The sequence below is a fragment of the Bombyx mandarina genome, chromosome 03, assembly GCF_030267445.1.
Source record: "Bombyx mandarina strain Sakado chromosome 03, ASM3026744v2".
Lineage (NCBI taxonomy): Eukaryota > Metazoa > Arthropoda > Insecta > Lepidoptera > Bombycidae > Bombyx > Bombyx mandarina.
In genome coordinates this window covers 1944771-1967393 of record NC_143210.1, presented here as the reverse complement: position 1 = coordinate 1967393, position 22623 = coordinate 1944771, and the positions used below count along the sequence as shown (strand labels likewise).

The 22623-nt window shown below is 36.2% G+C and overlaps 1 protein-coding gene across 1 annotated transcript in view; it reads right to left on the bottom strand.

The window, feature by feature from the left end:
• LOC114251869 (sialin) overlaps positions 1-22574 on the bottom strand; it is a 63878-nt gene extending 41304 nt beyond the window's left edge. The window contains exons 1-2 of the mRNA XM_028186275.2: positions 22346-22574; positions 10389-10458 (exon numbers count right to left, since the gene is read on the bottom strand). Of these exons, the coding sequence (XP_028042076.2) occupies positions 10389-10428 (40 nt within the window). The 5' untranslated portion in view covers positions 10429-10458; positions 22346-22574. The remainder of the gene's footprint in view (positions 1-10388; positions 10459-22345) is intronic.
• Positions 22575-22623: the final 49 nt, after the last annotated feature.

Below are 22623 nucleotides of genomic sequence, written 5' to 3'. Positions count from 1 at the left end.
CATTGCTGAAGTCCATGGGCGACGGTAACCACTCACCATCAGGTGGGCCGCCATATGCTCGTCTGCCTACAAGGGCAATAAAAAAAAAAGGTCTTTCCGTTTATCGTGGTTTCCAGTGACCACACCGTGGACCGAGATATGGTTTGAGTAGATTGGAATAGTTTTAGTTATAACCATGGCGTACCTTTCCCAGATTAAATCTATTTGAAAACGGTTGCAATAAAGAATACCTTACTATCTACACTGCGACAGTACAACCCGGTCTTCAATTAAATAATACTACCGTCAATTACCGAATAATTAAATATTTCATTCCCGTTCGTGTCAAATATAAGTTCGTACATTTTTTTATTGTGTTATCCACGTAATTTTGCTCAATACAAACACCGACCACGCTCTAATACCGGTTTATACTCCATTCATGATTAACATTACAAAATATTCCAATACCCGTTATCGTGTTTATATAATTGAATTATGTGCGAAAAAAGCTATTACCGGTAATTGCCCAGTTCCGAAACAACTATAGACGTATATTTAAAGATCGGGAGTTCCCTAACCCGTGCATTAGCCCGCTGAGGTTCTCGCCGGATCTTCTCAGCGGATCGCGATTCCGATCCGGTAGTAGATTCATTCGCGAAGCAGCTGCTTTTGAGTTGTTAGGTCTACTTCGGAAGCGCTCGGGCAGCTGTTAGCAAATTCCACCTCTCCTGGCTGGCTTTTGCTCGCCCACCTGTCCTGGTGAAACTAGAAAGGCGCCCGGGACACCAGCAATCATTCAATCCTAAAAAAAAAGTCGGGCGTTGTTGATTCGACACGCGAGCCAATCGAAATCGGTTTGCCACTAATCACAACATTCGTGAATAATATAGGTTTTACGCAATATCGGATCGGCTGATCATAAAAAATACGAATTTTAATATGTGTCACAAGGACGGAAAGTATTCGATACAGAACGGGCTTGAATCTTGAATAAAAAATATCGATAAAAATCACTAAAATATTTATTGTAAACACTAAGCTACATTTTATGAATTGTTTCACGGTTCGTATTGTTCGTATAAAAGAAATTGTAATTGCTAGACCCATCACAAAGTCGTTGATTGTATAAAAACTAAGGCCCACGTCTTTTTGTAATAAACAAGTCATGTTAACGTTTTATAGAATTATATTGCATTTTCATTGTAATAAATCTTATATGTGAAAGCCCTGGCGTAACGCCGACATATACATAGAGGGACGGACGACAAGAAAACAAGTTTATTAGTAATATAGTAATGTAACATGGGCACACGACCGCGAAGCGATTTACTGGTGGTAGGACTTGTTGTGAGTCCGCACGGATAGGTACCACCACCCTGCCTACCTCTGCCGTGAAGAGTAATGCGTTTCGGTTTGAAAGGTGGGGCAGCCGTTGTAAATGTCTATGGGCTCCAGTAACCACTTAACACCAGGTGGGCCGTGAGGTCGTCCACCCATCTAAGCAATAAAAAAGTCATGAAAAAAGGACTCCACGTGATTGCACATAGGTTTCCCTTCCTTCAAGCCTGATACCCGATCACCTTTTTACAGCAGAAATAGGCGCGATAGTAACACAAACCCAATATGCCCTACTGTCGTCTAACCACTCTAATTTACAACCTTATGCTCTCTAATTTTTCTTTGACAGGCATTATTATACAAGAAATAATTCCCCTAGTAAAACACGAGAAAAAAACCCTTATTTACGTTTTACTATTACGATAGATTAATAAAAAAAATAGTGAAAAAATAGTTGGCCACATCCGGAGAATATCTTAAAATAGATTGAAAGTATTTAGACCTGTTTCTGCAGTAGAATAGGATAAGCCTTTAAGAAACGTGGCGCCATTACAACTTACAGTGCAATGTTAATGATAGCATACCTTTTATAACACTTAGGGCAAAAACGTCTTTGGTGCGTAAATTATACGTTATTATATAATGGTAGTGTTTATTTTCTCGTTCAATAAGTAGCTGTTTACTGGTGGCAGGACCACTAGTGAGTCCGCGCGGGTAGGTACCACCGCCCTACCTATTTCTGCCGTGAAGCAGTAATGCGTTTCGGTTTGAAGGGTGGGGCAGCCGTTGTAACTATACTGAGACCTTAGAACTTATATCTCAAGTTGGGTGGCGCGTCTACGTTGTAGATGTCTATGGGCTCTAGTAAACCACTTAACACCAGGTGGGCTGTGAGCTCGTCTACCCATCTAAGCAATAAAATAAAAAAAGCTACGTAAAGCAATTTCAAAATAGGATTGTTTTCTTTTGCATTGGCCAATCCGGTGTGAAGTGGTTACCGGGATATATAGACTTCAACAACGTAAATATTGCCACCCACCTTGAGACATGAGTACTCAGTCTCAAATTGGTAATACAACAGCTGCCCTGCCCTTCAAACCGAAACGCATTACTGCTTAGTACAGGAATAGGCAGGACACCAATCTGTATGCTGTCGCGACACTTTTTGTAAATAATAATGTGTTCTACAAAGTCGTAGTGAATTATTTTAATCTATCATCAATAGTTTTCGCAGGGCACGCGATGTAAAGAATATTTTAGGTAATTTTTTTACACCTTGGGTTACATTATTGGAGTTTTAGTAAGGATCCCTATTTTTTTTTCAAAAAAGATTACAGCCTATGTCACTCGAGGATAGTTTAGCTTCCAAACAGTGAAATAATTTTTCAAATCGGTTCAGTAGTTTCGGAGAACAATTCAATAGAAACAAACAAACAAATCTTTTCTCTTTATAATATTATAGTATAGATTATAGTTTAGAAGATTTAAATTTTTTCTTTTTTGTCTTAATATTTTATAGTAATTCTAGTCACACTGAGTAGTCATTATCAATTATGTTCTCAATCAACTCTTGCTATTAATTTATTACAAGAATCCAATTTTCGTTATGATCAATGAATTCGTGATTAATTCAAAATTAATTAAAGAGAGAAAAATATTAAAGTTTTCATCAGGCCTTCTAGAATTTTCGTAATACAGATTAAAAATCCCTCTATACTATTTACATTGAACATAAAAGACAGTTGAATTGCTTTACCCGAGCAGAGAAAGTTGTTTATAGCTCACACCACGAGTCCTTATGTAGCAACGTAGGCGAATGAAAGTCAGTCTCAGACTCGCAGAGGACTATTGAATCTACAATAACTATACAAATCTGTCTATCTGAGAACTCAATTGAAAAGAAAAAAAACAGATGAGTTTTTTGTCTACCGTTCGAAGACTGTGAGGACTCTGGTAATACAAATACCTTGAGTTTTTCATTCGCTATTCATCAGATCAATCATAATCGAAATTTGTTGTGTTGATGCTGCGCAGTTTCGCAACGTATAATTAAGACAATTGTCATTATTTGTCATCATGTTTTGTTCTGAGTTTTTTTTCTTTCCTTTTCTTTTGGCTGTATGGACTACGTTCCTTTTGACGGTTCAGGTGAACGAACAGAACAAAAAAGTATCATAGCAGTTCGCAGAGTTGACAGCGCCAAAAAAACATACAATACCTATGATTTTTTATATATTCAAGAGCTTTGGACGCGTTTATAACAGGTTTACGGTTTATTTTGATAACTACCACCATTAAGAACACAAAACAGTCTTCGTGGTCACGCAAAACGAAATTAATCGATTGTAGAATTGAGAATTGTATTGACAATTACTATATCCAGTATATTTAGGTACCACGGTCACCGTCCTCGTCGAACCCGTCGCTTGCGAATTAACCCATAGACACAGCCCACCGAGTTTCTCGCCGGTTCTTCTCAGTGGGTCGCGTTTCCGATCCGGTGGTAGATTCTGCGAAGCACTGCTCGTGCTAGGGCCAGTGTTAGCAACACTCCGGTTTGAGCCCCGTGAGCTCACCTACATGTTAGGGCGAAGCTGAAATATCCTCTCAAGGCTATCAGCATAGGTAGCAAAAAAAAAACCAGTATACCTATGTAATGTAATGTTATATGAGGTTTTATACCCAAAAAGTGCTTTAGAACTTTGTGTATGATTGTCGTCTGCGTTTGATACAATGATCATATTGTGTGCGTTTTTTTATTCAAAGTCCTCATGGTCTGACGAAACCTCGAACCTATTTAATAAATAAATAAAAAATATCAAAAGTGTGCCGCGGTCGAAACATGCGTAAAATCTTCAAATTTGACATTTACGTTAATAGATGAAACGCCTATGGCGCAATAAAACGTTTCGTTTTATTTTTATTGCTTAGATGGGTGGACGAGCTCATAGCCCATCTGGTGTTAAGTGGTTACTGGAGCACATCTACAACGTAAATGCGCCACCCATCTTGAGATATAAGTCGTTTTTGTGCCCATCTATATTGTATGCCTCTGTTGTGCCTACGATACTTGAATTGAATTTTACTCAAGTGTAATTAACTGCTGTATTTGTCTCGCAATTGTTCTAAGACTTTGTTTATCTAAAGAACATCACAAAATCACTGGATCATAAATAACAACGTAGGTTACGAGAATTTTAAATGAACGAAACGTGACGCCGTACTTACATTAGGTTTTTCCTGATGCTTCCACATATTACAGTAATTATTTTATTTTCTTAGAAGAATACATACATAATTACAATTTCAGAGGCACGATCCGTACGTCGTGTATATATTCTGGCTTAAATACGACAGTTTTAAGTCAAAACCTCATGATTTATATCAAATCTCATATTGTTTTAGATATCCTAGAATTGCCGCTTGAAAATAGTCAGTTACTATAAGACTAAGCTTTCGAGGTATACAATGAAATGTCGGAAGTCTGACAACGTTTTTGTAACATTCCTCTGCCTACCTGAATTACTGACAACTGACGTAATCGTCCATTCACTATTAACATCATATTACAAGCGCAATTTTGTCGAAGATCTAACTGATAGTAACTAACTAAACCACATCAATCGTGGTCTAATGAACAGAACTATCTAGTGAAAAAAACTGATATGAATTAAGCACATCATCATCATCACCATCAACCCAGTCATCTACTGCTGGACATAGGCCTCTCCCAATCCATACCACTGAGCCAGATCTTCTCTACTCATAGCCTGGGGATCTTAACACCCCCTACGCTGCCGTTGTCAGTACCGTGACTAGGAATACCAGGACAACCGGGAACTAGGGGCTATCGTTTTTGTGTCTTTTTTCTATCATTATGGACACTTCCTCCACGAAAGACACGCAAAAGAATGAGGCACGAAATGACAATATTTTGAATATTTAGTACGCAGACTCAATTTATTTTGTAATCATTAGACAAATCGCATGGGCTTTCACTCCTGGACCAACACAGAGACGTGGTTAGTAAAGTGGTGCTAAGTAAAGCTACCCACTCAAAACCGCTCGACGATATCTGCTTGACGTTCCACGACACCTACGCTAATCACCCTTGAAAGGAAATGCTAAGTTCAAAAATCCTCTCTACATAGAAATGTTTTTTTTATTTTTATTGCTTAGATTTGTGGACGAGCTCACAGCCCACCTGGTGTTAAGTGGTTACTGGAGCCCATAGACATCTACAACGTAAATGCGCCACACACCTTGAGATATAAGTTCTAAAGGTCTCAGTATAGTTACAACGGCTGCCGCACCCTTCAAACCGAAACGCATTACTGCTTCACGGCAGAAATAGGCAGGGTGGTGGTACCTACCCGCGCGGGCTCACAAGAGGTCCTACCACCAGTAATTACGCAAATTATAATTTTGCGGGTTTGATTTTTATTACACGATGTTATTCCTTCATCGTGGAAGTCAATCGTGAACATTTGTTGAGTAAGTATTTCATTAGAAAAATTGGTACCCGCCTGAGATTCGAACACCGGTGCATCGCTCAACACGAATGCACCGGATGTGTTATCGCTTAGGCCACGACGACTTCGAGAATGAAACGTCCCTATCTATATTAAGTCAGAAGCTATACATAAAGAATTATATTTAAGCATTCTCACTTAAAACATCAAGTGCAAGCAGCGCCAAACACCGTTAAACAATTGACTTGTGCAATTCAATTAGTGAAGCATTAGCATGCACCGCATCACCGTAAGTTAAACATAGAAAGGTAATTCTTCCGGTTTCTGTGTACGGCTTCGTGGGTATTTACTTCGGGGACGCTAAAGCTAAAAATAGCTGTTTGAATTTTTATGTTTTTTTTCACCATACAATCTTTTATCTATACCACCTCGTAAGATGTTGTCATTTTTATTTATATTATACTAGAGGACCCGACATCATCATTCTCCCGCCCTTCGCCCAGTCACCTAGGGTCGGCGCAACATGTTTTCTCTTTCCATACTCTTCTATCATATACCATTTCTGCGCTCAATCCCCTCTTACCCATATCGTCTTTCACACAATCCATCCATTTCTTCTTAGGTCTACCTCTTCCTCTATATCCTTCCACATTCATAGTTAACACTCTCTTATCAACCTCATATTCATTTCGTCTCATCACATGTTCATACCATCCCAAACGCGCACTTCTCAGCTTCTGTCACAAGTGCAACTTTCAGACTTCCTCTAACATACTGAATACGGACCCGAAGTATACTGAATTTTTACTGAATCCGAAAATATCAAATTTTTGTTATAAAATTGTGAATCTAAACTATCTCGAATTTACTGGAACACCCATAAAAAATTCATCAAATTCAGTCCAGCTGTTGATGAGGAGTTACTCTAGCATACACTACAGAGAGTAGAATTTTATATATTAAGATAATGTATGGATAGTCCCATCTAAATTCCAATACTGCTTCGCTGTAAAAATGGGTAAGGTGGTGCGAGGTCACGATGCCCAACCACTACTTATTGTAATTCCCTCATCGAGGTCTTCTGTGGGCACGTGTACATAAGTTTTATTCATCGGTTTACTCGTTAGTCCTAAAAATTATCATCTCATTTTAAATAGAGGACAGGACAAAATATGCAATTACAGTGTTAAGAGAGCTTTACACCTTTTAATATCCAACAAGAGCTAACCACACTGATGAATCGAATAAAATATGCACATAACCCCGATGAATAAATAGAATAAGTTTATTAACTAACGGACTTTTCATCAAGTCACATGCTATTCTACGGAATTAAAAAACATTACATTACGAGATTAAGCTTGACAGTTTTTTTCTGCTCCCTATATCTATTTGCCGATATCAGTAAGCTTTTTGCGCTAGTTTTTTTTCCCATCACTAAAATTAATTAACGCTGCGAATTTATTTAGAGCAGCTGTCAAAATCGTTCAGTAACCGATGAGTAACCGTTAATATTGACAGTCATCTTTGACTAACACTGTCAACTTTCACTTATGGATTGTGATGGTGAGTGAAAGTATCGTTCTAATTATTTCATTAACAAATCGTTAAATATTAGATCAGGATAGTAAAAAGACAACTTATAGTTTTTTTTTCCTACCTATTCTAGTAACCTCGAGAGGTTATTCTAGATTCCCTGAGCTAGTAGGTGAGCTCACGCGGCTCAAATCGGGAGTGTTGCTAACGCTGGCCCTAGCAAGAGTAGTGCTTCGCAGAATCTACCACCGGATCGAAAACGCGAACCACTGAGAAGATCCGGGGAGCAACTCAGTGAACTGTGTCTATGTTTTAATTTACTTGTCGAGCCCTCGAGAAATTCAGTGAGCTAGCTTATGTTAACTGGCCACCTTTCATTATTGTCAACAAAATTTTACTGTCCGGGCCTATCTGTTAAGTAATTAGTGGCTCCCGGCCTTGGAGTGCGGTTATGCCAAGGTTAGGCCAAGGGCACAACCAGGTCGCTGCCTATCAAAACACGTCTAAGTGACAGGTTTAAAACTGGCCCAAACGTGGTAACAGACGACGGTATCACGAAAAAACACTGGGGTATGCAATACCCCTGCCTGGTTAGGTCGGAAGTTCAGACCCGAGCTGGGAATACTGCGAGACCCACTCAGTGTCTCCTAATACGAAGCAGAATCCAAGTATTTCTCTGATGAAGGTAGCCCAATCTCGTCCAAAACAGGGACCTTTCACATTTGATTCTACTAGGGTTCATGTGGAGGACACTTTTTAAATTATTTAGGTTCTCGCGTTGTTTGTTCCCTACCTTTTTTTAATGACTTCCTGATGAGCTAGTTAGTTACCTACTTGAAATTTTGAATAGATTTTGCAAGAGAATTATACTGCAGAAAATTCAAAGGAAGAAGTCAGTTTTATCGTTTTATTTCGATATAAAAATCTGATATGTTGATGAGCCCTTTTTGCTATTTACTTGTTAACGCAATATAAACTACCCGGCACACCTATAAAATATCCTAACTCATTTAAAATTCAATATTAATAAATCATGAATTTAATGGCTGATGCAGGAAATGAGAATTCGCAGACACAAAGCCAGTGGAATCACTATCGCGGTGGCGATTTGCCAAAATGATAAGTCACGGGCGACATATAAACTACTCTTTGGATTAAAATACGTTTATCGATAATAGTAAAATCATAGTCACGTGTGATCACGTGGATTCTTTGTAGTCAGCGATTCTGAAATAATACAAGGTCATTGATGATATGCTGCAGTTATCTAATCTCGATCATCATCACTTCCAAATTGCCGAGGGTCGTAACCTTCGAACTAAAACCGAACCTTTCAGGAAATTGAGCGCCATCCGAACTTAGAGTGCACAATGGACGATCGACTGTTACTATTCTTGTTACTACTTATCATCCGAAAAGCAGTCACAGAACAGCGTTCCGTATTCACCTAGAAGGCTGATGCAGCCACGGCCAGACGGGCAGGTGAGCTCACGGGCTCAACCGGAGAGAATTTGCTAACACTAGCTCTATTAAGAGCAGTGCTTCGCAGAATCTACCGCCGGATCGGAATCGAGACCCATTGAGAATATCCTCATTCTTGGCTACTCACTTAATTCTTAGTTATAATCTGTGACCTTGCTCGTTCACGAAGCCCGCTATAGAAAGCAGAGTATTATATACACTTGACACTTGACATTGGCGAAATCTAAAAGGAAACGCCATAAACCCGAGAGATAGATAGATAGAGAAGATCCGCCGAAACTCTGTGGGCTGTGGTTATGGGTTAGTTCGCTCGTCGCACTCTTCGTCGTGATCGACGAGGACGTAAATTTTATTGTCTTCGGTAGGTATTCTTCGTATTAGATCGTTTTCCTTAACGCTCACTAGTTTAGAATTGCGACGCTCATTTTAACTTCTATACGAATGAACTTGAATACTTGCAATATGAATTCTTGAGAAAATACAATTTAATTGATTGAATTGTTGTTTAGTTTGGAACGGCGACGATTATACTAAGTATCGGAACGGACTTGGGTAAGGTCCTGTCTTTGTGTCCTTAGCTCTCTGTTTTCAGACTACACGAACCAACACAATCTCCAAACGGGACCGTAGGTTCACTTTCCCCAAATCATTATTATTAAAACGATTACATAAGTTAATTGTAGAGAAAAATGATTGCGAAGTATACATTTTCCATCTACATCATAAGCCCTCTTACTCGTACTTCGCATGGTAGACAGGCATGTCAATAGGCCAATAGGCCACAATTCGGTAAAAGGATGTCTTAAAAATGGAATTCACTGTCGTCTTAATAAATCTACATAGAAAACGAACAAAAGTGGCAACGGACTTTCTTAGTGATTAGTTACGTTACCAAAATCAGGAGGCCATTTCTCGAAGCAACTCTAATTCTCAATTCCCATGAGGGATTACGAATTTATTATGGACTAGCGATTCGTGCGTGCATACTTAAAACACCTAAATTCTATTTATACCTTACTAAACCCAAATTCTTAAAAGTTATGATAGGTAATTATAAACTCGCGACGTATTTAAATAAACCTCATTTGTGCGTAATCAATTTCTTCGAATGAAATCGTATAAGATATTAATGTTATTGTTAATGAATATAATATGGGTGCAAAATCTTAAGTAAATTAATTAATATTTGAAGAAATAGCGCGAGTACACTTCCCACATGGTGGACGAGGTGATGAAAAGCGCGGTTATCAACTAGATACGAATAGCGTGTCATTATGGCGAATCTTGGCACGCCTGTTTCTAGTAGCACACGTCGGCTATATGTTGATGAGGATTATTTTCATATATTCATCATACCAGTTAACTGTAATTTAATTATACTAATTATAGAAGTAGACCTTTACAAGCACTTTCAGTTGGTCACAACTTTACCACCAATTCGAAATGCTGTTTCGACAATGAGAAGAATCGGTAAACAGCCCTGGATTTAGGTATTTTGTAATACGTGTGTGTACATAAATATCTATACACAAAAACATACTAATCATTCGATATAAAAATAATTAAACCAAAACTCACCTGTAAAGTTTCTTGGGAAGGACTTCTCAGTTTTGGCCATTTTCTGCAGACTTTGGAATGACTTTGTGTTCTGAAACCAATAAAGCACTAGATTAAAAGTTTATAAATAAAATACATAGTTTTATGGGGGTTTTAGTTGAGACATCAATTTCTAAGACCTCATTTCTTATTTTAACCAAAGTACAAGATAACATTGATTGCCTATTTCGGCGAAGTAACGACGCCTTTTGGTCTAAAAGCCTCGTCGTCTTATGCCTTAAGATAAGTCTTTAGACACAAGCTCAGGGGAATAGGTATTCAAAAGCTACATTATCAATAGACTACAAATAAGCATAACGATTCGGCGACGTCTAGTTTTATGATCAGAGCGATCCGCAAAATCGTAAGCCTATGAATTAACCTTACGACCTAGGTCTGCTAGAAGTTAGAAGCTACAAAATATTTTTGAAGGTCGATTTGTATTGTTTTCCTAAGCTTGCGCATTTTTTTAAATTACTTAACGAATTAAATTGGAAGACAAAAAACAACATAACAAAAGATGCCATGCTCCTTCCAAAAAGTACCCCCCCCCCCCCCACCTACTCAAAATCTCTTGCCAATAAAAATTGAATACAGTTACACTGTTCTTCAATATTGACATGAGTATAGACGATTTTAATGGCACCACAATGAAAAAAGTCATAGCCCCGTTCACAAGTTAAACATTGGCTCATTTGTAAATTTATTTAGCACGCTCATTAGTACCATGACATGGGGTAAATTGGGATCCTGGGGTAAATTGGGACAAACCTGCGGAAGATTCTCAAAGTACTTGTAGCACGGAATCTACCTAATTTTCTTTAAGGTAATATTTATCAATGTATAGAAGAAAAACCAAGTTAACTATGGAAGTACTAAACATGAGTTAAGTTGGTCCCAAAAATTCGTCAAATTAAATTTAAAATAGTGGTTGAAAAGTGCGTTTTAAAACAGCTTAAAAAACTTTTAAAAAAAGTGATATTATCGTTGTTTTTTCAATAAGATCACAGTTTATATAAGTTTTTAATACACCTGGAAATACCACAACAAACGGTAAGTTGCAATATTCTTATTTTAAATACAATATTTCGACAAAATAAAAAATGTATATTTTTTCCTTTCTTTTTGGGGAAAATTGGGACGTATGTAGGGTAATTTGGAACGAGACTGGAAAAATTAGGGACGAGAAAACACAAAATTGGAACGCCAAAAGACAAAATAGGGATGACTTGTTAGGGTTGTCACTGATATCTTATAATATATTTTTTAGCCTATACTATCACTTAATTGCGTGATGTAAAGAAGGATCAGTTAGTTTATGTAAGTATTATAGGTAAAAGAAAAGTATATATATAAGTACTTTTTTTTCGCGACATTTACCTTGTAATATCTGCCCGGTCGCATGTTCTTTATAGCAATAAAAAAAATTAAAAGTTAAAAGAACTCAAACGAATCAAAACTTTTGTTATTTCAGAATCTATTCACGCATCGAATCATGATTTTGTTAACATTCACAACGAACACACACAAATAAAAACAGGCCTCAGATTTTAAATGTAACATTAATTAAAAATCCGAGATATCCAATTATGAGTGAGTGAATTAATTGAGTTTAGTTATTTCGCTTAGAAAGAATTTCTTTTATTTTTGTTATTATTGGCAGTAATCAGATAAAGCTGTTTTTTTATCTTATTCACCTGATATCTTACTCTTGCTCAAAGATTATTTTGAAAATGTTGATTAAATAAAATTGTATTATTGCATTTCCAGTCCTTTTGTTTTATATGTTTTATTCTATTTTATGATTTTGTTTCAGAGTTGTGATTTTTAAGGAAATTAAATAATAATTTTCTAAAATATAACATAATGTTCACCCTGTTTTTTCCAACTCCTAAAACCGTCACTAGAGAGCGCTGTAATACGCAAATCCGTTGTCATGATACCCTTGTCATAAGTGACACTGTATCCTAGATTATTGATTTTTTACTTTAATATACAAGTTTTTCTAATCCAAGTTTATTTTAATAATCATCCCTCGGAAAGTCGAACATGGTCCAATACGAGCCAGATAAGAAAACAACTAATGATAAACAACAATTTTAAGTGCAAAGAATGTTACAAACCGTAATTAACACAAAACTATTTCGTTGCTAAGTACTAGTGAATGTGAAGAATGGGCCCGGACAGTTATATTAAAAAACCGATATTCAAAATAAGATATTTAAGGCAAAGATTAATTTCAAAAAGTCACCTGCGTCTAGAATAACAAGGGAATATATCGAAACGAGATTGCAATTATTGGAACAACACTGGTTAGTTTGAAGAAAATCACCAGAATGTTATATTGGGATGCGAAAATAACGAATATAGCTATTAAACAAAAGGTACAATAACAAACGTTACATCGCGAACAGCATTCTGGCCAGGCTGGTGGGCCAAAGGGCTTTATCTTCAGAGTCATCCAACGGTGTTAAACAAATACTCGATACGACAAATGATTGCTTGCACGCTTTATCTAACCTTGGTATACCTATATCGACATGGGACATCCTGATTATATATCTCATCACAATAAAATTGGATAATGAATCCCAGAAACAATGGGAACAAAAACTAAGCGAACAGGCTGATCGATTGCCTACACTAAGCGAGTTCCAATCATTCCTGGAATCAAGATATCGAGCACTCGAGTTTTTAGAACCAAACCAAAGAAGAGAGTTTAGAGGCAAAGATGCAGCGGATAAACCGAAGGTGTTCAGCGTGACGACGTCTGTATCCTGCCCATTCTGTTCGGGACATCACTTGCTTTATCAATGCAAGAAATTTGTACAAGAAGCCATCGGGAATCGCCGGGACTTCATCCAGAAGAGAAAACTGTGTTTCAATTGCTTCGGAGCTAACCATTCGGTAACACAGTGCAAACGACGCACGGCTTGTCGGTGCTGTGGCCAACGTCATCACTCGCTGCTGCACCAGGAAGGCGGCACTCACAATCCGACCCTGGCGGGTCCTAGTCAGCCCACTAATCAACAGCGGGAGCCAGCACAAGAACCGCAGGCAGCGGATCACGTGGAGCGTGTTGTCAGCCATTTTTCTAACAGTGAAATGAGATCAAGTAGTCAAGTAATGTTAGCTAGCGCATTAGTTTATGTATCCAACAAGGGTATGTATCACACACTTAGGGCATTGTTGGATCAGGGCTCTCAAGCCTCGTTTATTAGTGAACACGCAGTTCAACTTTTGCAGCTTTGAAGGTTGCCAGTTCTAAGTACCATATCTGGTTTAGGAGGAGAAAAATCTAGTATTTCAGTAAAACATATGGTTCAATTTAAAGTACAGTCCACATATAACTCTTTTAGCTATCCCGTTCAAGCCTATGTTTTAAACTGCCTAACATCCACTCTTCCTTCACAGAAAATTCAATTACAGGATTGGCCGGAATTGTTGCAATTGCAGATGGCTGATCCAGGATATGGTACACCAAGCAATATAGATCTTCTACTGGGCGCTGATGTGTATGGTCAGGTTTTGTCAGAAGGCATATTGAGAAATCCACCTGGAACCTTGACAGCTCAAAATACACAGCTGGGATGGATCCTGTCGGGACGAGTTTAAGTTAGTGGGGATACTCCTTACATTATTAGCGCACATACCCATGACAACTCAATCAATGATTTGCTGCGTCAGTTCTGGGAGATTGAAACTGACTAGCATCATCCACTTTTATCCAAGGAAGAAGAATCCTGTGAAAGATACTTTGAATCCACTACAACTAGGGACAGTTTGGGTCGTTATGTTGTAGGTCTTCCTTTTCGCGACAACAATCCACTTGCTCAAGAAGAAACTTGAAAATAATCCATTCTTGAAGCAAGAATAATCCAAGGTAATAAATGTAGCCACCTGGCTATGAATCATATAGAAGTAATTAATGACAAACAAGAAGCTGCTAAGCCAGGATGCGTTTATCTACCTCATCCTGCAGTTGGTTGTTCGCGAGGACAAAAGTACAACGAAGGTCGGCGTTGTTTTCGACGCTTCGTGTAAGGGTACCAGCGGCAAGTCATTGAACAATGATTTATTGGTAGGTCCAAGGCTTCAACCAGAGTTACGACACATAATTATGAAATGGCGTACTTATCCTATATGTTTCGCAGCGGACATAGTTAAGATGTATCGAATGGTCAAGGTCGTACCAGAGCATACTGACTTCCAGATAATGTCACAAGGGTACTATCAAATGTAAGAAATCTAAAATTGTAAGACCAGTCTCCAAACTTTGCATTTTGCCTATCGCTTTTAAACATTACTTACCTGAATAACTGTAGATATTTCATGCAATGTATGTAATTTAAATGTATCTTTGGATGCATCAGCTATTAAGTATTTTGTTATTGTTTAGTTGTAAGTAAGTACGAACTGTTTAAAAGCAACCCTTGACTGAACTTTGTCGTTATTATGGTTTCTTTAATGTGTAAGTTTATATTTAGTTCATGTTGAGCAGTTCTTTATTGATTACTATTAGGTTAAGATGTTACGGTTTCATGGAGATGTTAATTGTACATGTAAAATTTGATGGCCTCATTGTTGGCTATGAACTTTTGTAGTTCATGGTGGGCGGAATGTTCACCCTGTTTTTTCCAACTCCTAAAACCGTCACTAGAGAGCGCTGTAATACGCAAATCCGTTGTCATGATACCCTTGTCATAAGTGACACTGTATCCTAGATTATTGATTTTTTACTTTAATATACAAGTTTTTCTAATCCAAGTTTATTTTAATAATCATCCCTCGGAAAGTCGAACACATGCACATACTTTTTTTGATCATTGTATTGTTGATTATCATTCATGTCACATCGCTTCGGAATAGAAACCAGCTTAATTTACACTATGTTGTGTATTGTGCTTAAATTATGGATTGTATTCATCATTTCGGTCCATATAAATAATTATATGGCACCTACCTATATATCGCAGTACTGCGAGTTGACAACCCTTACAAATATCCCAATTTAACCCTTAACCGTGTCAATTTACCCCGGATGCTGGGTAAATTGGGACGGCCATTATTTTACCGATTATTTCTTTAAAATGAATAATTAAAATAATGTAACGGTTTTTATCACCTAGGTACGTTCAAGACTCAACTTATTTCTTTGGTTGAGCAGTGACTATTTAATTGGAACTATTTTAAAATTCAATCTGAAGGTCGATTTTGTCCCTATTTACCCCATTGTACGGTACAATGTTCGAATAAGTATTTGACACTTGGGTTTTAGTAAGTCTAAATATAAACCAATGAGAAAACTCTTTGAGATTACGAGGTTTATTATTCTTGTACTTAGGCAGACGACCTCATCGTGATCGTGGAGATAATAATTGCGGAATACGGGGCCGAAGTAGCAATGACGCCGGATTAAAAATTGCACTACCCTTCAAACCGCAATAAAAGAATATAAAGGCATGTTGATATTAGCGGTCTCAGTAGTAGTAGCAGTAATTTGACTTTTTGGCGGGAACGCGAGGAGTGAAGTTGTGTGATTCGTTTTATTTTGTCTATTTAGTGTTTCTTCAGGTTTAAATGTGTAATAACGATGCTTTATTAACTGTTTCGTATCTGTGAAAATGCAAAAATATGGGAAAATCAAACAAAGCCGCTGAACGTAACTTCTCGGGAAACTCCAAAAAGTCCACTGAGAAAGTCTCAGTAAATGAGCACCATTTTACTGAGATTATTATTTCATACCATATAATACCATATCATCTCATCTCATTTCTTTAACTTAAGAAACAAATAATACGTTGATTTTTTCTTGAATCAACATTTGTCAAATTGTATCCAAAACATAAAGTTGTTTGCGAAATGCGTAGAATAATTTATTTATTTATGTGCAGGCGCGAGGTCAACCGTGCTCGACTATTTGCGTCAAAGAGAATTCAATCGCTAAGTTTTAATTTGCCTACGAATTCTAAATCAACTGAATATATCATAATGACAAGCAAGACGTCAGAACGACACCCATCAAAATTGAGGTTGACATTTTGAATTAATGGCGTACAAAAACGAGATCGCCTCAATCATTCCGGTCAAGTATTGTAACAGAAATTTCGTGACGTACATTTTGCTTCTTTTTTTTACTAAGCGAAATGTATCTACTACAATTTTTAGCTTATTACCGGTTCAATAGCATTCGAAACAAGTCTTAAGCATGATCAAACTGTACACCAATCGCTAACTATATTACTATTACACGTGTGAAATTAAGAAAAATTATCTTAATTTACCTCGATAGCAGAAACAAAAGGTTGGTTCTAGTACTTTTTTTAAATTATTGCTTTTATACGATTTCGCGCGTAATTTCCTTGTGCCTTTCGTGAGGTCTTGACTCTAACCTATATTTTGCAGTAGAATTACTTAGAGAAATCATTCTGGAAATTCTGGAACTGGAATACTTCATTGATCTATAATCTTATACCTTTAAACGAGCAATTCTTGTATATTAATATATATATAATCTGAATCTCGGAAACGGCTCCAACGATTTTCATAAAATTTAGTATACAGGGATTTCGGGGGCGATAAACCGATCTATATAGCTACGATTTATTTTCAGAAAATGTTGTTTTATTCGTGTTTTCAATAATCAACTCTTCCCGACATCTATTGGCGAATAATAATACTATTTTTCTTAATTGAGGGCAACTAACCGCTTTAAAGACAAAACAAGATGGCGTTATCAAAAAAAAAACGAGCAAAGCTCGGTCATCGTCCAGTATGATAATTATCGAAGTTGTACATTTAACCAGAACAGAAGTATAACCCCAGAACGGGGAAGCGAACCTGAGGGCTCATCCGGAAGTTCTCGAAGGAGACCTAATAGTTCAAGAGCTAGTTCACGAGTGGATCCGACGAAAAACTCAGCGGGCACAACCCTACCATGAAGTAATTAACATAATATTAAGTATTTTTTGCATTTCACACATATATTTAAGTATCTTGTATTTTTGTGAAAAATCCTATATAATACCAATCCTGTTGAAAGCTATTTGAAAATTAATAAGTTTAAAATAACTCTCCATCACGGCGAATGTAATCCTTGATTTAATATGCAATTACGCTCAGAATTCCGTATGCAGGTATTATAAAACCACCGTTAAAGCCAAAGAGGCGGGCGACACAGTCGGCGCCAGCCTCTAACGGACCGCGCCAATGCCTTTTAAGGCTGAGCGAGGAAAAAAAACGAAGCCACACTTTAATTAGCGACCAAAGATTTGTTATTCCGAGTCAAGGGTAGTTAAAACAAGATGAAGTACAGGTTATTGAACTTTCTATATATATTTTTCTTTTTCTTAGAGCTGTTTGTGGAAGGTTTCCTTGGTAATTCAATGATTTTTTTTTAGAATCTATATTATCTACATCGTTTTTATAATCTGCATTTTTAAACAACCAAAATCCAATCAAAAAGTTGAATAGTTCATGGAAGACCGACTATCCTTGATAATTCAGTGAACAATGTTCTTAGATTGTATTATCTGTATCGTTTATAAAATCTATATATTTTGAACTATCAAAACGCATTCGAAGAGTACCTACATATTTAATCGTCAATCTAACCAATTAATACCTAATTTAATAGTCTTGTACGAGTAAAAGTACTTCATGTTTTTTGTTTTTTAATTTGAAAGTAAGGCAAGGGTTTACGTTCCAGTCAAAGATTAGAATTACCTAACGTACACAGTGCTATTACAATACAATGATTAATTTACATGTTCAATACAAACGCGCGTTGGTATGCACCTCAATCAAGTATCATTGTTTTTTAATTAACTTTGTTTGATTTTCGACAGACAAATATATAAATGGGCACATTATCGCACATGGTTGTCTGGCCCAAACCAGGATCCCCTGTACCGTGGGAATCGAACCTACCACGGTACGGACATAATGTTTATAAAAAGAAATTATTAATTTGTTCACATATGTCTCATCACATATTCATTCGTTATTTATAGCATCAATACTTAAATAAAATAATAGAATCCGGTGTGAGTGCATTAAAAATAAATATAATTAATAAAAAGTTAATAACTAAGGAAGTTATAGAACAGAATCTAGTGATTTTTAGAAATATTTATGTCTATGTTTGTTCTATCTGTCTGAATACATCTTAGATTAAATTTTAGCTTTGTATTATTAAAATATGATGTTATAAAAAAGCGATCATCGTTTCAAGGTTGTTGGAATACATTTTACACTGGCAGAAATTCGTTGAAAATAAAAAAATATATATGTAATCCGAAACTAACTCCGTTTGCCTCTTTCGACCAAAAACACAACTTTGAATTCGGTATGGAAATGTTCGTCCTGGGAAAGATGATAGAGTAGCTTTCATCCCACTGCTAAGCCCCTGATCTCTGACCACGTGATGTTAAATGCTACGCGGGACGCCGCGAGAGGTTAGTAGTTAATCTCTTATAACAAACGTAATAATTCTTAACGTTTTTTAGATATTATTATGTTTTTTTTTTAAATGTAATTCTAAAAACTTACGTTTTCCGATCTAAAATGAATCAAATCTGTCGTTTTTAATACGAAGTTTTTTCGTACAATAAAACAATAACATTATTCTACTACAGTGAATACGATAAATCAACTACTTTTATTATCAAGATGGCCGCAGCGAGCCGTGCGAAAAATTCGGGCTCTGGCAAAATCTATTTCAGCGCCGCCGTCTGGTTCAAGGTTATTTCGTACAAATCACCATGATACTGCGCATTAACACTTTAATATTCGATATACTAACGATACGAGCAATATTTGCGAACTAATATTTATTTTAATTTTGGTACTATTCAAATTATGCGGTCATTTTAAAAAAAAAACTTACGAGAAAAATTGGGTTTTTTGTTTGTTTGTTGTGTTTTCGATTAACTTTTCAGGCATGGTGACATAAGACACGAGTCTTTGTGTTTGAAATTCGTAGTGTATTCTAATTTGTAGCACCTTTGTTGTCATTTCAAATATTTGAACGAAAATCGTTTTTCATTAAAGTTGGCTTTTCGGCTAGTGTGACGTAATCGCGTTCGTGTTAGAAATTCGCGAATGTTCTCTAGCTCGTGGAATACGGCGTGATCTCGTCTTGCATTAAGATCGTCTCTAAGCAACAAATATTTCTCAAGTTTCCGAAATGTACTTTTATTATTCATTCGGTGACCTACAGATTGATTGTTATTTTTATTCGTGATTCTTTACAGAAGTCAAATGTCACATTGTTAATTTTGACACAATCCATTTAAAAAAAATGTAATATTTTATTTTTAGTAGATGAACATATTGTTATCTATAGTTTGAGGCACCACTAACCCAATGAGTTTCTCGCCGGAACATTTCAGTGGGTCGCGATTGCGATCCGATGGTAAATTCACTGCTTTTCCTAGGGCCAGTGTTAGCAAATTATCTGTCTGAGGCCCGTGAACTACAAAATCGGAGAAGCTGGAATAGCCCATTGAGGCTTCCAGCGTTTAAGTAGAGAAAAATTATATTTAAAATAAATTTTATCTATATCTAAAGCAAAGACAGCTAATGTTAGCTTGCATTTTTTTTATTTAGTATCTATTAGCATTTTTTTGTGTATTTTTTTTGTCTGTTACAAGGGCTTCTAGGCTTTCCTAAATTGTCTTCGGCCATAGTACTAAACGTAAAGTATACGCAAAAAATCCAACTCTTTCTTGCTGAATGTATGTATCGCATCACCGTTTTCTTAATGTTTATGGTTCTGTTATACGTGGGGTGTTTTGACTTAAAAATGTTATTAGACAGTCTTGTTAAACGTATTGTCTATTTTCTTTGAAATTTGTTTATATTTTTTCTCTAGTTAAGTACCATGTTTTACATAAAGAAACGACAGTTATAAAAGCCACAGATTAATAATTTCTTTATATAAATACCCTAAAAAAATTGACAGTGACGTCTAATTTCACGTCATACTCTTTGAACTCATTCCGAATTTAAAACCACAGACATAGTACTACCTACACCTAGTTTGAAAAAAAAAAACTATCGCGTTAATTTTGAAGCATCGCTTACGGCAGCAGAATTTTTAACTAATATTTTTTTAAAACACAATTGTGCTGTATAAAAAACAATGTCGTTCTCGTAATAAACAAGTAACTTCCTAGTTTAACTTGATTCCACCGGAAGTTAGTCACTCAGCGCGGCTGTATTCATTTATTTACAGATAATTTTCGTAGATTAAGGTTAGGTTAAGCATAATGCTCAACAAATAATATACTCGTATTAACTGATAACAAAAGTATCCTTAACATTTTATGATTATATAGTTTTGGCGAACGGCTTATCGGATTCAAGAAAAATATCCGCCCTTCAAGATCATCACTACTTTGAAAATACAGTGTATTAGATACTAGGACAATCGAAATCTAGCCAAATAGATATCTATAGCGCATAATACACCGTGGTCGATAGAACCAAACACAATTAAGAATAAATCGAAAAATATATGTAGTCTTTATGTTCTTTTAATGGACTTTTTGGCGAGATCGCGAAGATGCAATTTTATTGTTTTGTGACTCATTTTGTTTTCTTATTTTAATGTACATCAATAGTTGCTTGAAAACCGTTTATGTTCTCGGAAAGTAAAGTAGTGTAGGGAAATGAAAAAATAATCGCTAAGAGGACACGTTCCGGATTCTTCAAAAAATTACTGTTGAAAGCTGAGTTAATCTTCGTTTAACTTTTCATTTATAACATTTCACATTGATTCATTGGAAATGAAAAAATAATCGCTAAGAGGACACGTTCCAGATTCTTCAAAAAATTACTGTTGAAAGCTGAGTTAATCTTCGTTTAACTTTTCATTTATAACATTTCACATTGATTCATTATATTTATTTCTGTTTCACCCCTTTCATTCCGATCGACATCATAAAGCAAAGAGATCGAGATTTGGCAAAAGAACAAGATTCCAAGAAATTAAATATTTTTAAAAATAAAGAGTTTATCTATTTTTTTTAAAATTTTATATTACAGTTCATCAATAACTGCCTACTACATACCTACAAAATGACGAAAATAAGCTAACAAAATATGTAAATGAAAAACCCTAAAAATGCCGGAAGCCTTAAAGGTACTTACTACGCTTGTTATCGGTACCTATTGTAAAATCTTACCAAGCACATTGGGTAACGTGGCAATATAATATAAGCTCGGACGCACACCATATGACGTTTCTGCCTAAAATGTCTAGACTTTTTTTTTCGTATTGAGCGATAGAACTATGTATCAGTTCCAATCCTACTCTAGCAGATACCGATTTTACTTTGTCACATTATTATGTAGATATGAACACGTGTCTAACAAGTAATTAAAAGCTACATATGAGAGTTAGACGTCGTGGTGGTATGGTATTATATAGTATTAAAGTTGGCGCGAATTTGTATACGTATTATATTTTCATAATTTTTCGTTTGTCGACTGATCTTAAACAAACAGTACAAGTTATCCGAAGCTTATCTCAATTAAGTACCCAATAAACCATAATAAAATTGGTCAAGTTCGACACACAAATGCACAAACAAACAGATAAATGAAAGTATAGTTTCAATTTCATTTGTTTTTTTTTAGTTATATAATTGGTATAGATTAATAGAAATGTTTTTTTTTTAAGTACATTAAGAGTACAATTTTACACACACTTTAAAAGTTACTAGAATGTGGAGTAGTAGTAGCCGGTCGGGAGGACCGTGAAACACGGCCAATGAAATTATTATCCACAGATGCTAAATTTTATTAAATGTGGCTGCTTTTATTTCGATCACAATCACCCAATTAGAATTCCATGAATAGCTTTCACTCTCACTAAAAAATTTTGGAGAGTTAAATTGATACTTGTAAGAACAAAATAGCCGTCGAATACTCACAGTATTATTTTTATACACTTGATTCTTTACGATTTTCGGCACACTTAAAATACGATATGCACTATAAAAAGACTTACACTTAAATACCTATAATATAATACTTTACTAAAGCTACTTTAATTTATAAATTAAAAACTTAAAATTATAATGACACGAGATTTGAGAGTCGAGACGACGCACGTATAACACCGGCCAGCGCAGAAACCCGACTGATGCGACCTCGCGCGGCTTCTTAAGTAGAACTCAAAAGTTTAATTCAAAACAGGTCGTTCCGTTTC